Source organism: Osmerus mordax, chromosome 22, assembly GCF_038355195.1.
Source record: "Osmerus mordax isolate fOsmMor3 chromosome 22, fOsmMor3.pri, whole genome shotgun sequence".
NCBI lineage: Eukaryota > Metazoa > Chordata > Actinopteri > Osmeriformes > Osmeridae > Osmerus > Osmerus mordax.
Window position 1 is genome coordinate 10,416,952 of NC_090071.1, and position 17,040 is coordinate 10,433,991.

Below are 17,040 nucleotides of genomic sequence, written 5' to 3' on the forward strand. Positions count from 1 at the left end.
TTTCCCCACAGGCCCTCTGGTTCTGAGATGGCACGGCTGATATGTGCGTGAGTGGCACGGAAGAGGAAACAGACGTTCCGATCGTTTATCTTTGATTGTCAGCAGAACACAAACACTCCAGTCAAGTGCGGTTTGCTGATGTGACGTTGGAGGGGAAACATGTCTGGCTCACAACGGCTGCAGTATTATGAGGACTTCTTTAAGGGTTAGGGGTTATGGATATTCCAAGTTTTTATTTGATTTTACATTTGACAATGAATTAGTTAATAAATCAGTCAGATTATCAGAAGAACATCACTAAGATGATATGAAGCAGGGAACCTTAAGAAGCAATTTCTGAGATATATATTAGTCATCTATTGTACCAGCCATAGCTATTCAGATAGCACTGGTATTTACAAATACATTCCATAGGCTATAGATTTATTTAAAGACATTTTTTGTCATCTGCAATATGTCAATAATGTCCTCTTGTGATGGCTGATGTCCATTACTTCTGCCGTAACTTGATTGGAAAATAGATATGTGACGCCATCTAGTGGGAGGAGCTGTAAAAAAAATATGTTTACATCATTTTTGGTCACATAATGAATATCTCTTGTTTTTTATGTTTAAATGAAGTGTAAAAAATATATTAGAAAATGTTATTCACACTCAAAGCCATTAATATACTGTCTTTTGTACACCAGCTTTGTTGAGTGTTATCCTATAATGACATAAACTAAAATGCTATTTCAGCTTGCGTAAGTGGAGTTCAGGGTCTGTGGCCCAGATGATAAGGTCCTCCAAAGTGTTATTATTAGTATCAGTTCCATGGGATGGCTGATGGCAGCTCACATGTGATCTGACATTTGAAGATGCTGTGAAGCTCTGACACCACTGTTGGCCACTAGGAAAACATCCCAAACTTTTCAGAACACACCTCACTCTTTCACTTACCTGCCACTGTCACATATAGTCCACTGCACATAAAACTGTTATGTACAGTCGTTCCTGAAAGGTCCCTTTTCTAATGTTCAATTGCACAATATGGTTTGAGGTTGAATGGCCTAATATGGTTGTTTATATATGTATTATTTGTATTATTATGGCTCCGATCTGCAAGGTGTTGTTTGTTACACTAAATGGTTCCATATTGCCTGTAAAAGTATAATTACGGAACTGTTCTAGGTTGTATACTAAGGTTCTTTTGTGTTTTAATCGTGAGTCTGAATACATGAATGCTATAAAATACAAATATTTTATGAAAGTGATAGTGAGGGAAGTGTGTTATATAATCCGCTTTCTGCTTTGATACTACATACTATTCTTCTTTTAGTAGATATGGGAAAGTTAGTGGAGTGTTCAGTCAACAAACCCACGTGGCCAAGCTGCAACAACATCTCTCAACATAACACTCCACTACTGTGGTCATGTTTACAATCCACACACACACACACACACACACACACATACACACACACACACACACACACACACACACACACACACACACACACACACACACACACACACATACAGACACACCTCTCTAACCACCTGTTATTTTGTTAACGGGAAGTTTTCCGAAGGCACAAAGTGTGCTATGCTGACCCGTGCTGCGCCAAGCATTGTGGACACTGTTGCTCAACTAGCCATGGCGGGATGACCCGCCAACGGCTCTGAGGAGCACATGACCGATTGTTTACGGCTTCTTCCAGAAGTCCCCTAGTTGTGTAACGTGCAGACACCCAACGTGAGCTGGCTTTGCTGGCGGGAGTGAGGGTTTGCGGGAGGGAGTTTAGGGGTGTCAGGAAGGTCGAGGATGTGTATGTACCGCCACAAAAACGACCACTTTATATGGTTTGTTTCATAGTGTACCGTGTGGCATTATCTCATAATGTACCATATGAATTCACAGCGCAGTTTGAAGGATTTCAATGTGCACAGGCTCGTGGCTCCCCTTCTGCATGGAACGGCGGAAAGCATTGGAATGCAACAAGCTGCGACCCGGTGTCTGCTGCTGAGGGAGGGTAGCAACACATGTAAACACATCTGAGCTACATGTTTGTGGTGGGTTGGGAGAAAAGGCATGTTGTTATTGGCAGGAGCAGGAAAACACTGTCCGAGAGCCTTACCGTGTCACAAGGGGGAGGGGGGTGGTTGGGTCCGCCGTCGATATGATTTGTCGCCCTCCACAGAAAAGGAGACTGGGAGGTGTTGCTAAGTAGGGCATGTGCCATGTTTGGAGGGAAAGGGGGGGGGCTATTTTCTCCGAAATGAGACTCACAAACAAGCGGAGGGTGGGATCATGCCACGGACGGTGTGCGGGATCAGGTGTCGTGTCCCGCCTCGCGGTATAAAAGCCGCCACAGAGGCCTGGCCTGGGTAGATCAAAAATAAACTCAGCCGAGAGAGACACAGCACCGTAGCTTCCAAGGAACAAACAAGAAGCACAAAAGGGACAGACCCCGATCCTGAACCCAAAGACCCAAAGAAGACCCTAAGGACCTCAGAGGATTTTAAGGAACAAATCCCCAAGCAATCGAGCCCACACCCACACCATGGATATCCAGACCAGCCAAGTGGTGCGACCTCCCAGCCCGATGGAGAGCCTTGAGAGGCAGCTGAGCTGCCCCATCTGCCTGGACATGTTCACCAAGCCCGTGGTCATCCTGCCCTGCCAGCACAACCTCTGTCGCGGCTGCGCCAGCGACCTCTACGACTCCCGCAACCCCTACCACTACTCCGGGGGCATCTTCCGCTGCCCCACCTGCCGCTTCGAGGTGGTGCTGGACCGCCACGGCGTCTACGGTCTGCAGAGGAACCTGCTGGTGGAGAACATCATCGACCTCTACAAGGCCCAGCAGGAGAAGGGCGGCGAGAGCATGGGCGGAGGGTCTCTGGAGCCTCCGATGAAGGACAAGGACACCAAGGAGGCCAAGTGCAAGGAGCACGAGGACGAGAGGATCAACATCTACTGCGTCACCTGCCAGACCCCCACCTGCTCCATGTGCAAGGTGTTCGGCCAGCACAAGGACTGCGAGGTGACCACGCTGGAGAGCGTCTACCAGACCCAGAAGACCGAGCTGCGCAACGCCGTGGAAATGCTCGCGGCGGGCAACAGCTGCGTCCAGGCGGTCATGGCCCAGCTGGATGACATGAGCAAGAGCATCCAGGAGAACGGGGAGCTGCAGAAGAGACACCTGAGCGAGAGCTTCGACCTGCTCTACGCCATCCTGGAAGAGCGCAAGGGCCAGCTGGTGGAGAAGATCAGCCAGGAGGAAGAGGAGAAGGTCCAGGTGATCAGGTCTCTGGTGGAACAGCACAAGGTGCATCTTGAGGCTAGCAACCAGCTGAAGGAGAGGGCGTCGAAGAGTTTGGAGCTGGGAGGGGCGGCGGAGTTCCTGGTGAGCGCCAAGGAGCTGATGTCCCAGGCCAAGGAGGTAGCCAGGGGAGCCCAGGTACAGAGGCCAGAGCCAGGCTACGAAAGCATGGACCACCTCGTCCTAAACACAGAGGATGTGGAGGTCCTTCTAGCCCAGATGGACTTTGGAGTCAATGATGACGATGTAGAGTCAGAAGAAGACGAATAGGAGGAGGAATAATGACTTTCCCTTTCAAGACAAAGACTTTTAGTAGAAGTATGGGAAAGTTGAAGTAAAGACTCTGACAAACTAGCAAGGAAGAAATGAAATGATGTCTGCAGATTTCACAGAAAATGTATAATGGTGCCATTTTGAAAAGTAGTTTTTTTACACATACAAAATGCAACCTTTTGCATTTCATTTCCTTTTCTTTTTTATACTTTTGTATTTTATGCCTATTTAACTGTACTGTATTATTTTGATATCTGTTGAGCTTGATATCACAAGACACATATTTATGTTTACACTTAAATTTTTTAATGCAAGTCTAAACTACACGTACACAAAATAAGTTTATTTATTGAGTTTGGAATGTCCTCATTGTTTTGTCATACTTGAATTGCTGCAAAATGCACTGAATCATATCTGACACTGCTGTTACATTGTTATGTCATTGTGAGTTTCAATAAAGTGTTAAAGAAAACAATTTTGAATCAGTCCTTCCTCACTCATAACTTCTAAAGTCTAAGCGGATTTCTCTCTCCGATTGATCCTATATTTACATGGGTCATGAAACTACACTATAGCCTTACTTAGTCTTCTTGCTGGTGATATAGTGGCTATTTTTACTGGTCAAAATGGGAGAGGTGGTGAAGGGTACTGGAATAGCTCAGTCAAAGAGAAGGACGAGGGAGAGTTCATGTTTCTATCCCTGACCCAGCAGCTCCACTTGACCATTCCAGCTGCTGTCTGGCATGCCTGAGAGAGCTGAAGGCCAGGGGTCAAACACTGATAGCATTATCGAACTATGGCATGAATGCAAGAATAGTGTGGCTTCAGCAATTCACCAGCATAACCCAACCAACGCCTTGACCAGAGTTACAGTATGTGAGTGTGCTTGGATATTTGAGGAATCCATCACAGATGGATACTCTGTGATGTTACTGATTATATATTCAGTGTTCCAGTACACGTCTGTGCCATTATCTGACAGTTCATCCAAGAACCAAATGCTTCCATTTCCACATAAATGAATTGAAGTTAGGATACATTCACTGATGTGTGCTGCCAATCTGTTATGGACATGATCTGGTTCCCCTCTGGCAGCAGCTGACTGCACTCCCCAGTCACATGGTCTGTGTTGAAGGAGCTGATAAACCCAAACAGGCTCTCAACCAGCTTAGAAATGACTGAGATACAAAGACACACACTCCCTATCTCCTCACACACACACACACACACACACACACACACACACACACACACACACACACACACACACACACACACACACACACACACACACACACACACACACACAGACACACACACACACACACACACAGATAGTAGCTAATGTATGATACCAGACAGACAGACCCCAGACACACAAACTAAAACAGTAAATCATCGAACATATTGTATCATGACTAAAGAGTCCTCTAAAGTCGTACATGCTGTCGTGTGCACTTGGACTTAGCAAGCATTCAGCCCAAAAACTCCATTATTGTAAAACAGTGTTCAATAGTACCAACACATTGAAAAATGTCAGTGCTCTTGGAAGCTATTTGACAGGTACAGAGATAGGCTAGGTAGCCTGGAGTTTGACCTCGTAGGTCTCACCACCAGCTGTTCACTACCAGCCAGACCGCAATGCTTATAGCTGCTCTTCTCAAGTGTTCGTGTCAGACTATCTGTGTACGACACCACAAGTCTCACGTTACAATGCTGCAGAGAATGTACAGTAACAGAGGGGGTGGGGGGACAAGACACTGCCTGGATAACCGTCCGTCTGAATGCACACAATACTTAAAAGTGGAGTGGCACATGGTTTTGGTAGCTAAGAGCCTCTATTTTGCAAGCTGGGCTCCCATGTGCCTCAAGTGCTGAAGTGGGTTCATTTCCAAACGCATGCCTGTCAGGTGAATTTGTCACAGCTACGACGATAGCTCGTCAACCTTTTTTTCCTGTCGGCCAACAAACTGTCTACAGCTCACCTTCGCCTCTCCTTTCTAATTCGGGCCCCTACGACCTCGCTACTCCTGCCTAAAAAGAGAGTGTGGCTTTACTGGGCTGGGAGCATGTGCACGCAGCGAGCCGCTCTTTGTCGGGGGTGTCGAGGTGTAGAGTGTTGAGAGGCCATGCGGTGTATTACTTTGACTAAATAAGATTCGGACTTCCCCTGGAGCTCGCTCAACTTTTGCTGCCACCCAGCCTCTAATTTTAGAGCTGTGAATCAGCCTGCCCTTAGCTTTGCCTTGTCATCGTGAAGGGCACCCTCCTCGCCACGTTTCTCCCCCTCCATGAACCAGGAATGGGGCCAAAGCTTAAGTTAGATGGAAGGGACTAACATCAGGGAAACTAAATGCTTATGCATGGACCTTCCAAAGCTGACCCAATTTAGTAGTAGCTGATCAGGTTACTGATGTAAGGGAAGAATGTATTTACAGTAACCCACCTAATGTGTAATCAACATGCCACCATGTAATACATCTACATTTTACATTTAGTCATTTAGCAGTCATTTATCCAGAGCGACTTACAGTAAGTACAGGGACATTCCCCCGAGGCAAGTTGGGTGAAGTGTCTTGCCCAAGGACACAACGTCATTTTGCACGGCCGGGAATCGAACTGGCAACCTTCAGATTACTAGCCCGATTCCCTAACCGCTCAGCCATCTGACCCCACATGTAGTAACTTGCTACCTTGCTATCACCTTCTTCAGCATGGGTTTTAGTTGGCATACCCGTTCTTTTCTTCGACAGTCAATGGAATGATGTGCATTTCCAAGTACACTCATCTGATTATTTTATCAACCGTAACACTTTTACATCCTTTGTGATATTAGTCTTGTAACCAGTCGGATTAGGGGGGGATTTCAAGTTACATTTCTCATGTAGCAAAAGATATTCCATGGTATTAGGAGATGGTCAAATGGAATCGCCCAAGCATCTAACCAAGAATGACTGTATGACATATGTTTCTATTTGCCAAAAATGATAATACAGGGGTGCATTCAGCCAGACCAACCCAGAGGACACACTGGTCTGCATCAGCTTGTTTTAAACTGATTCAAGTCTGAGATTAATTATTAAATGTATTAATCAAAATGTGTAGGAATAAGCCTGAGCCGTGCTGGCTGTCCACAAGGCTCTACAGAGAGCTTGGGAAAAAACTAGTGTTGACACCAGTCTTATCCTGGGCCTGACTCCATCACATGGAAACTCAGCAAGAATTTGGTGATCGGTATGATGGAGACTTTGTTAAATCAGTCCTATGACATTTTCGCGGAACACAAATAGATTTGAGACTGGATTGTTGGAAATTATTGGCTTGAACAAAGCAGAAAATAATGTTTCCACTATGGAGGTCAACAGTGAAGGCAACAGACAACAGCAACAGCGTTGCTGAGTTTACGTTATACTCTTACAAGAATTATAGTTGTTAAAATAGCCATGCTTGGTAGCAACATCATGTTTTCGCTATAGGTCGGCTACACTTGAAGACAGCTTTACTAGTACATCGGGATTGATGTTGGATGGTGTGTGTCTTATTTAGCTCACTATACTAGGTTACAAATTGGCTGTTTTCCCTCTGACAGATACAGTGTTATCTGTGTTCCTAAGGGCACCCTTGTGTGCCCACCTCTCACACCAATAGAGGCCTCTTTCATCTGTTGATTTACCTTGGGTTAGGCTGATAAAAATAGCATTAGCTTATTTTTACGCCTCGGGCTTGTAGCCGAGGGTAGAACAACAACATGTATGTTAAAGCTACTGTCAACGGGAAAGATCAGTGAGAAACATGACGTTTAAAATACAAACATAACCCATCTCAGGTTATAAAAATGGTGTTAGTAACAGTCATAATCTTTGGAATGGAAATGTGTTCAAAAATAACAAAATGGCTAATTAAACAAATCATTTCCTTTTCCATGTATGAAGTCATTGTGTATGATATGGTCTATATCTTGTGATGTCGCATGTTAAAGTGTGTGACTGAGTGTACCGAGTGCCGATTAAACTTACTTGGAGGAGGGGATAAGGGATGTTCATTCTTCTCTCCTGGAGGCATGTGATTAACTTAACCATACTTCAGTTCATTCGAACATTTGGTGCTGCATCTGAACAGTTTACTGGTGTCTGCAAAACGGGTAAAGCTAAGCTATTATTATTAATCAATTTTGTGTATTATTTTGAACAGGTTTATGAGTTATAATTTGTCAAGAAATAGGCTACCTATCTTCCGTTTTAACAGTAACTCTTCGGCCTTTTGTCGAGTTGATGCACGACAACAACATGAGACAATTGTCTCACCCATGTCTCTGTACAAAGTAATTTTGTGCCTAACAGGGTAGGCACAAAATTGAATAGATTTGTTTAATGTAATGGATTTTTTGTATTGCTGTCTTGTATGCTTAAAATGTATTATTTTGGACATTGTTGACTGATAGATAGCTCAATTTACTAGTATCGGAATCGTGCATCTCATTCTGAAAGGGTGACTTGATCTTGTTTTGTTTTTATGTTTTTTACAATTAATGTAGCGAATGTAGGTGAACAGTAGTTTTGTAATGTTGCAATCTTCCAAATCATTTGATTAAAGCAATACATGCAGTTGCTTTGATGTTGAATTGTAGGGCAACAATAGACTACCGTATCTTTTTATGATCATACTTTTATTTCATTTCAATTCCAAAAAAAAAAAAAATCAATTCAATCAACACAATTCAATAGATGTTCAAAGTCCAAGCATCCAGTCTACTGTGATCGCCTTGAACACTTAGATCACACTTTTATCATTCGTCAGCAATCTGACAGGCTGTGTTGATTTCACAGGAACCATCCTTGTTCCTTAAAAAGGGGTGCTTCTGTTGCAGCCACCATGGACTGCAAACTGGACCTTTCGAGACTCACAGATGAGGAGGCTAAACATGTGTGGGAAGTCATTCAGAGGGACTTCAACCTGAGGAAGAACGAGGAGGAGAGACTGGGGTGGGTCAGCTGCCTGATAACCTTCAGATTCATGAAATGACAGGATCCAAACGTTTAGTCACAGAAGGATCTTCTTGAATAATTGGATTGTGAATCACCTTTCAGTGACTCAATACAAACAATGATGTTGACTGTTTAAACAGAGCTGACATTAGCCAGTTTGAGAAGTGTACATTTATGTTTTTATAGTTCTCAAGTCCATATTCCAATTGTTCTGACTTTATATGCAATGCAATGTGCACATAAAGTGACATAACCGTATAAATTCTGCACAAATTGAGGACTGTGCCCAGTTGAACCCAGTTTCAACAGCTATGCATTTGCTGTTTGTTGCCCCAGCAGTGTGTGTGTGTGTTCTGATGATGTGTTGAGTATGTGTGTGTGTGTGTGTGTGTGTGTGCGTGGGGGTATAAGTGTGCGTTCTGAGCTCTGCACTCAGGAATGTAAGTGTGAAAGCCTACTGTTGTGAGTCAGCTCATCACGGTGATCATGGAAGAGTCACAAGGCCGTTCCCAGCACCCAGACAAAACAAGATGTTGTGAGCTGTATTCTCTCACAGGCACAAAGACTCCTATGTTTGAGAGCTGTCTCATCCCTATCATCCTCTCAATGTCTCTTGGAGAACACCTCCCAGATAGATTTCCTTCCATCTGTCGGAGTACAGTGAGACTCAGCATACAAACGTTTCTTTCAAGGTTTCCTAATGTTAATGAGCTTGCACATAGGAGTTTTGTTTTCATGGAATGCACGTTACTCTTCACATACGGGTGATAAAATGTTAATCTCTAAAACTATTGTTATCTCAATAGTATATCTGAGGTCCACCTACTTTGCTGTATCCAGGACCTGATAAACGAAAAATGAAGTGACACCACGAATGGTTCAACCCGAGCTTTCTTTTCAGAGTCCCCTGAATTGTCTTCTCTTCTCCCCCCTGTGTTGGCAGCGAGCTGAAGACTAAGATCGAGAAGGAGGACACCAAGCTGGAGCTGCTGGGGTCGGAGACCCCGCTTGCGGTCTCTCACTGCATTCGCTGCCTGCAGCCCTTCAAGTTCCTGGTGAACAGCAAGCGAGAGTGTCTGGACTGCAAGCTCTCCATCTGCAAGGCCTGCAGCCGCTACAACAAGAAGGAGATGGGATGGGTGTGTGACCCCTGTCGGATGACCAGGTGACCCCCCCGCCCCGCCCCCCCCCAAAGGACAGTGTCACACGGTGTCACAAGTGTATGCATTGTTTATAACATGACAGTACGGCATAATAGTACGGCTAGGGTCAGTGCTAAAAGCTGGTACCTTCTCTAATGCAGGGTCCTGAAAATCGGCAGTGCCGGATGGTACCATGACAACGTACGCAGCCGCTTCAAGAGATTCGGCAGTGCCAAAGTGATGAAGTCCCTCTACAAGCGTCTGAACGGAGAGGGTCTGTTTGATACTTGAGCTCTGAGACTTGACATGATGGTCGCTTTTTCACTTGGTCTGTAACAGTCGGTGTCAATGTTTCAGATCAGAAGTTGAAATAATATCTGTGTGCTTGTATGATTATATATTCAGTCTTTTTTTCTGAATTGGAGACATAGTCCCATTCTCACAACACTCTTAGGCCTACTCCAAAATCCTGGGAGTTGTCTATCATCAGGTTATTAGGAGTCCCCACATGTTCTGCATATTGCTTGCTATGTGTATGTGTTTATGTGTGTTAGTGTGGACTGAATTGTGAGTCCCCAAGTGGATAACCATACAAACTTGCGTGTGTGTGGACCTAAGGCATGCCTAAACAATGATGCCATATGCTGGAGTCACATTTAGAACTGCCTGTGTCTGTAACGAAATGCAGCTGGTTCACTCTATGATTTGTAGTCAGCTATGCTTGCCTGAAGACTTGGACAAAACATTCAAAACTGTGTCTGATTATATGATGGAACACCATAGCGGCTCAGCTCACAATGGCATCATGGGGTTTGGAGGTCAACGGGGCAATTTTGTAAGGATGTACAATGTCAGATTGTATTCCACGGTTGAGTGAATTCGAGTTTAGGGACTTGTTGTGTTATTAGAAGTCTGGAGAGTGAACCTTTAGAAGACTAGATTGTGTCAGTGACATATTTCAGTGCATGGTTGTTTGCTTGTCCTCATGAAGAACATCGTTGTTTTCATAGGAACTCGTGAAGATGATACACAGAGCATGCCGGATGTTCGCCGTGAGTAGAATAAACCACACATTCATCTCTTAAGCAATACACAATGTTTATATTTAGACTCACGCATATTCATTTTCTGCCCCAAAAAGTCACAGTCATAGTATCTTAATGGGGTTTCTTGGGGCTACACTAGTATTATGATCTATGAACAATTCGGAGCATGTAGCTTTAGTTGTATATGTAATATGAGAGAGTGGAACGTTCCGGACACTTGATAAAGCAGTGGAATTTTACCTTTTAGACACATCCAATGGCCACGAGGAAGAGCATGCGGAGGCCGAAGCGCAGCGCTACAAGATGGTAGGAACGACTGAAGGAAAACAGATCCTTTTGGTTCTCTGTGACATGTCATGGTAACATGGAGGCAGAGCAATCCAGCGAGTCATCAACAAGCTTTGCAGGCTGCCCAAACAAACAATGATGTCTCCTTTCCCCCCCCCAAACATGGATCCTTCCCAAGCTTGTTCGTGAAGCAGCATTGCCTTGAGCTTGCATTGCCATAGCTAAACATTGTTAGGGCACAGGAACAAAGAATGTTTCAGTATCTTCTCTCTCTCTCTCTCTCTCTCTCTCTCTCTCTCTCTCTCTCTCTCTCTCTCTCTCTCTCTTGTTCCTTCTCTCTCTCTCTCTCTCTCTCTCTCTCTCTCTCTCTCTCTCTCTCTCTCTCTCTCTCTCTCTCTCTTGTTCCCTCTCTGTCTGTCTGTCTCTCTCTCTCTCTCTCTCTCTCTTGTTCCTTCCCTCTCTCTCTCTCTCTCTCTCTCTCTCTTGTTCCCTCTCTGTCTGTCTCTCTCTCTCTCTCTCTCTCTCTCTCTCTCTTGTTCCTTCACTTTCTCTCTCTCTCTCTCTCTCTCTCTCTCTCTCTCTTCTTATTCTTTTGCAGATGCGCAAGAACAAGCGGCTGCTCTCTGTCCACCCCCTGGATTTCGACGTGGAGGAGTATGTACCCTACTCCCACTCCCGACGACAGTCCTTCCAGGTGACACAATATCCCCCACTCAGTCACACCCCAATGTTAAGTTAATGAGTAGGACGACCTGTCTCGTCACACAAGTGGGAAACCGTGTTAAGGGACTCAAGTGGCCTGATAGGTCCTGAGAGGAACATGTGTTAGAGGTGTTTGTGTTGCGGTGATAACGAGATTCAATCGGCGGTCCAGCTCATCCAGGAGGAGCGAGGCGAGTACAGGAACGATGTGGAGTACCTCAACGACATGCACCACCACCGCATGAACCGCAGGAAGAGTCTGGACAAGTACATACGGCATGGTGAGGAACTGACCACACACACAAACATGAGCATACACACAAATGCATACACTCTGAGGCCTATACTGAATCAGTATAGCACCACACCACCTACTTACCTACACTTTGCTTCCACACTTTAACAGAGTACACACTGTCCACGGCTCCTAATGGGATGACGTTAGCGTGTGGAGCCGCCCTTAGAATCCGAAACTCTGACAGGACCGCCACTGGTCATGATTACATTTCTTTCCCCAAACTGACCTTTATCAAAATGACCGTAGCCGAAGCATTGCTCTGCAGATGAAGGTCCATTCGCAGACCCCAGGATGGTGCGCGCCCGCTCCCTGTCCAAGATCGGCTCTTCCATGGCTCGCCAGCAGTACGTGGACACGTCAGAGGAGGAGGAGCTCCAACGCTACCCCATGTACCAGCCCCCGCCCCGCCGCCGACCCAGCAGAGCCTCCTCCCAGGAGAACCTGGGGGGACCACCGCCGGTGTGTGTGTCGGGGGGTGGGGGGTGTTTCTGTGTTTGTGTGTGGGAAGGGTTGGGTGGGGTGTGTACTTTTTAGTGGGGGAAGGGTTTGGTGGGGTGTGTGTGTTTGTGTTTGGGAAGGGTTGGGTTGGGTGGGGTGTGTTTGTGTGGGGGAAGGGTTGGGTGTGTGTGTGTTTGTGTGCGTTTGTGTGAAGGAAGGATTGGGTGGGGTGTGTGTATGTGTACTTTTTAGTGGGGGAAGGGTTGGGTGGGGAGTGTGTTTGTGTGTGGGTAGGGTTGGGTGGGTTGTGTGTGTGTGTGTGTTTGTGTGGGGGAAGGGTTGTGTGTGTGTGTTTGTGTTTGGGAAGGGTTGGGTGGGTTGTGTGTGTGTGTTTGTGTGGGGGAAGGGTTGGGTTGTGTGTGTGTGTTTGTGTGTGGGAAGGGTTGGGTGTGTGTGTGTGTTTGTGTGTGGGAAGGGTTGGGTGGGCTGTGTGTGTTTGTGTGGGGGAAGGGTTGGGTGGGTTGTGTGTGTGTGTTTGTGTGGGGGAAGGGTTGGGTGTGTGTGTGTGAACAAAGACGTTGTGTGCTAGTTCGGACTAGTTCTAGATCATGGCCACATTGCCAATGAAAGCTATCTGACAGTATTAACTTTGTTATCTTTGATCATGTAGATAAATGAGTTGAACAAACGCATGTCCGCCATCGAGAGCCTCCTTAACCGACTAGAGGAGAAGATGACCGTGCCCTCTGATGAGGTAAGAACTCTACTCACAGAGAGCTAAGATGGAATGAATCCAACACCAAGTAGCCAACAAAAATATGGTTTATCCTTGACATGAGCCTCGTGTGGACAACTGTAGCTTATCGCTAGTATTGTTTCGTTAACCTTTGTCGATGCCTATTTTGACTATTTCTTTAGGGGTCAAGTCCGTGAAACAACTCATGCGGCTTGGAGAGGAAATGGTATTTTCCCCACAGGCTTGCCAATTGCCCTTAACAGACACTTACGGGCAATGACCTCCCTCCTGTCCCCCCCTCTGTGCTCTGTCTCCTGTCAGACGACCCCTCAGACCACCGCTCAGCTGGAGGAGGAGAAACTCCGGCGGAAGCTGAGCGAATTGGCGGGCAACGTCAGCGACAAGGGTCTCTCCTCCGACGAGGAGACGGGGAAGAAGCTGTCCCTGGTCAAGGGGACCCCTGTGAGGAGTGGCCCCTCGGCGGCCCCTCCACGGGACCAGGTCCTGAGCTCCTCCAGTGACGAGATGCCCACCGAGGCTCAGAAGGTGGGCCTTCCGAAGGTCTCCCCTCACCAACGGAGAAGTTGGTGGGCCGACCGCTTTGCGGGGGAAGGCTGTTGTTTGCTTGGAGGGCCCTGGTCCATGTTTCGGGTCTACATTGTCTGCTCTAAGGTCATGGTTGCTAGGGCAGGGGTTGCTAGGGCAGGGGTGTCCACTCTTTCTGTGGAGCTCCTCACCTGGTGGATGTAGCTCCAACCTCAGGTAAAACTAACAGGATTCAGCTAAATCAACCATAGTTATTGGAGGAGTTGTGCTAAATTTGGGTTAGAAAAATAGATGACAGATGGTAGCTCTCCAGGAACAGTTTTAGGCAGTCGTGATGTTGGCCTCTGTTCATGTTTGTGGTCTTGTTGGTAGTTTACGCCGTTGTTGGTGTCTACAGGAATGACAAAAATAACACTTCTATGAAGATGTAAATTAGTTACATTTGGATGAACTCTTATCTACAAGAAGGCCCAAAAGTGAATGTTTTTAAAAACAGTTGAATTGCAGCAAAAGCTCAATCGCTCGATTTCAATGTTGAATGTATTTCAGTACACACAAAGCGCAAGGATCATTTTAGCTTAGCTTTAAGTTTACTTTTACGTTTAGTTGTTTAGACTTTGCAGAGATTAGTGCTGACTGTATGACTGCATGCCTTCCTGGCTAAATCTCCCTTTAAAAAGAAATCAGTCTGCTTCTAATGTGAGAAGTTAGTCGTTAGCGTAGTTGCTAATTCCTGTCCCTTTACATGGCTTTCAGAGATCCACTGCGGCGGCCCTCTGTGACATCACCACAGAGGTTCTAAGAACCATTAATGCCACTGAAAGTGCAATGACCGAATACGGCCCATCAAAGCCTATTGACAGATCCCTTTTAATTGGGACTGATGTAAAGCAAGCAGATGAGGCTTACAGGGAACTTGAGGAAAATGTAAGCTTAAAACTCGCACCCCCCCTCTCCCCCCTAAGCTATCATGTCCAAATAGCTGTTTGTTTAAGTGTAGGTCTGTGGAGCTATGCCCGTGCACTTTCTTTCTAAAAGCATGCGAGATACTGCTGTCTTAAAGGGACATTCCACTCCAAATTTCAAGCCCTGGGAAATTGAATTCCTTGACACACTGAGAGTGCCACTCACATTTGAATATCTCTGTTTCTCTAATGTCTCTTTAATGCAGACATGACCTGCTTCGTTTCCCAGCTGTCTCGTCTGAAGTCTATGACTTTGGTGCTGAGCTGAGTTGGTGCATTGTCCAGTGGTCGCTCTCTTCCCCAGGTGTACATGACCGCCGGGAAGTCGTTCGACCTGGAGAAGAAGCTGAGGCTACTGGAACACAGCGCTACCAACCGCTTCGGGGGGGCCACGGACTCAGAGCTGTCTGAGCTGGAGGACGCGCTGGCCATCACGGCTGCCAGAGTTCAGAGCACAGAGAGCGAGGTGGGTTAGCTCCGCCCCTAGATTGTGTACCGCTTCTGTAAACAGACATCACTTACTGATGAAGCCGCTCTAGTAACAGTGGGAGACTTGGTTCTGTAGGAACTGCCTTTCATCATCCTTCTCTTCTTTCTTTTCGTTCCGAACTCTGGCCTATCACTTTTCGATGCTTGTTTTAGGTGTCCGACATTGAGAATAAGATTGCTGCCCTCAGTGCCACAGGAGGGGATAAGGCTAAGAAAAAGGTGAGGGCCATTCAAATACTCCTCTATGTTTGTTTCCTTTTAAAAGCATTCCTGTTGATATTCCCGCGTGTATTCGTGCCGTGCACTGTGTTGTGTTTCCTAAACACTTCTCATCTGCTCCTGCAGGTCACAGGCAGTCAGCAGAGGAAACGATACACCCAGGACTTTCCCACAAGTAAGGCTTAGAAATGCACGATCTTCATGCCCCGTTCTACAGTAAATAATACTGCATGCTACCCTGCGCATGCTACTGCGCGTCACATACTTACTGTGTCGTCATTCATTAGCTTCTCATCTGTGGGACGGAAAGATTATGTTTGGCTCTTATCCCCTCGACATGAAGCGTAAATTTTTTATTATGAAACTGGTTGCAAAAAACCTTTGATCTTCTCTTCCACAGAAACCAGCAATGGCTCAGGGTCTCTCCGGAAATAAACAAACTTGTAAAGGACTGTGTCGGCGTCTGTCCCTTGACACTATGTGGTTCAACTAAGCAAATAAGCTCCCATCCCTTAACTTTGATTCTTCACATATTTGCCAACTTTGATAGATGATCATACAAGTAATTACTCCCCTGGGTTACTGCCCTGAATAACACATCTCTTCCAAAGCGTGTGTGTACATGTGTGTGTGTATATCTATGTGTTAGGTATGGTTTGTTACTACTGAGATCTGATCTGATTGAGCTCCTCTCTCTGCTTCAGAATAGCTTATTGTGCTCAAGGCCCTAGGATCAAAGTGCTAGAAAAAAAAAGATTTAGTGTATTGGTAAAGCTTTGGTGTATTTATCAGCTAGCTGCTTGGCAAATGTTTTCTTGTATGTTCGGAATTATACTGTTAATCCCAAATCACCTGTAAAGATAATGCACTGTTGGTTGTGCCACCAGTGATTGTGTATATCACAATCCAAATGGCTCTTGTTGAAGGATAATATTGATCTCAATCTATATATATTGATCTACATAGATATAAATTATGTTTATGCTCATTTGAAAGTCTATACTATAGCAAATTATATTGCAAAAAGCTGCAAGGAGTTTATGTACTGCTTAAGCTATCATATATGTGCTTGTATCCCATAAATTATAGAACATTCACTTTTTTATGTGTTTTTATTTTAAACCCTGTTATTTCAACTATATGGGGTGTGTTTATTCTTGACAGGCACAGTACTGGTTATACTTCAGCTAGTTTAGATTAAAGCAATATCATTTACCATACTGTATACAACTAAATAGACCTGCTGCCATCTAGTGCCATTTCAGATCACTTAGCTAAATGTTGCTGTCGACAGACACATTTGCATGATCATTTTGCTACCATGAGAGTTTGATATTAGGTCAGACTGGATGGTAGAAATTATGCTTTCAATTGCATTTAATTGAAATAAATAATAAAAAGCATGTCTCTCCTTTAGCAGCATGTCAGGTTGAACACAAGATGGAGTAAGAGCACAACAAAACACATTGTGAGAGGCTCCACTTATTTTGGCTTCATCCTCTTCCACCAAGAAACTCAGGTGTTGACTATGAGCAGTATAAATAGCATACAAACAAAGACATAGGTTTAAGATAATGGTTAAATATGATTACTCACTTCCGTCCCCAA

At 45.3% G+C, this 17,040-nt stretch overlaps 2 protein-coding genes across 4 annotated transcripts; both read left to right on the forward strand.

Moving 5' to 3' along the window:
• The first annotated feature begins 2,389 nt into the window (after positions 1–2,389).
• trim63a (tripartite motif containing 63a) lies at positions 2,390–4,045 on the forward strand. Its single transcript, XM_067260300.1, has one exon. It carries the CDS (start codon positions 2,544–2,546, stop codon positions 3,573–3,575), a length of 1,032 nt encoding a protein of 343 aa, XP_067116401.1. The 5' UTR covers positions 2,390–2,543; the 3' UTR covers positions 3,576–4,045.
• Positions 4,046–7,686: 3,641 nt separating this feature from the next.
• mlpha (melanophilin a) lies at positions 7,687–16,529 on the forward strand. 3 transcript variants are annotated; one of them, XM_067260661.1, is made up of 15 exons: positions 7,687–7,719; positions 8,405–8,560; positions 9,507–9,728; positions 9,867–9,979; positions 10,716–10,757; positions 10,999–11,057; positions 11,638–11,733; positions 11,914–12,022; positions 12,305–12,498; positions 13,148–13,231; positions 13,535–13,759; positions 15,029–15,190; positions 15,367–15,432; positions 15,559–15,607; positions 15,833–16,529. In XM_067260661.1, the coding sequence occupies exons 2-15, from the start codon at positions 8,451–8,453 to the stop codon at positions 15,865–15,867; spliced, it is 1,566 nt and encodes a 521-aa protein (XP_067116762.1). In that variant the 5' UTR covers positions 7,687–7,719; positions 8,405–8,450; the 3' UTR covers positions 15,868–16,529. The 3 variants fall into 3 exon arrangements, with proteins under 3 accessions (XP_067116762.1, XP_067116764.1, XP_067116763.1); XM_067260663.1 differs by lacking the exons at positions 15,367–15,432; positions 15,559–15,607; positions 15,833–16,529 and having other exon boundaries at positions 14,931–15,046; XM_067260662.1 differs by lacking the exons at positions 15,029–15,190; positions 15,367–15,432; positions 15,559–15,607; positions 15,833–16,529 and adding an exon at positions 14,516–15,022.
• Positions 16,530–17,040: the final 511 nt, after the last annotated feature.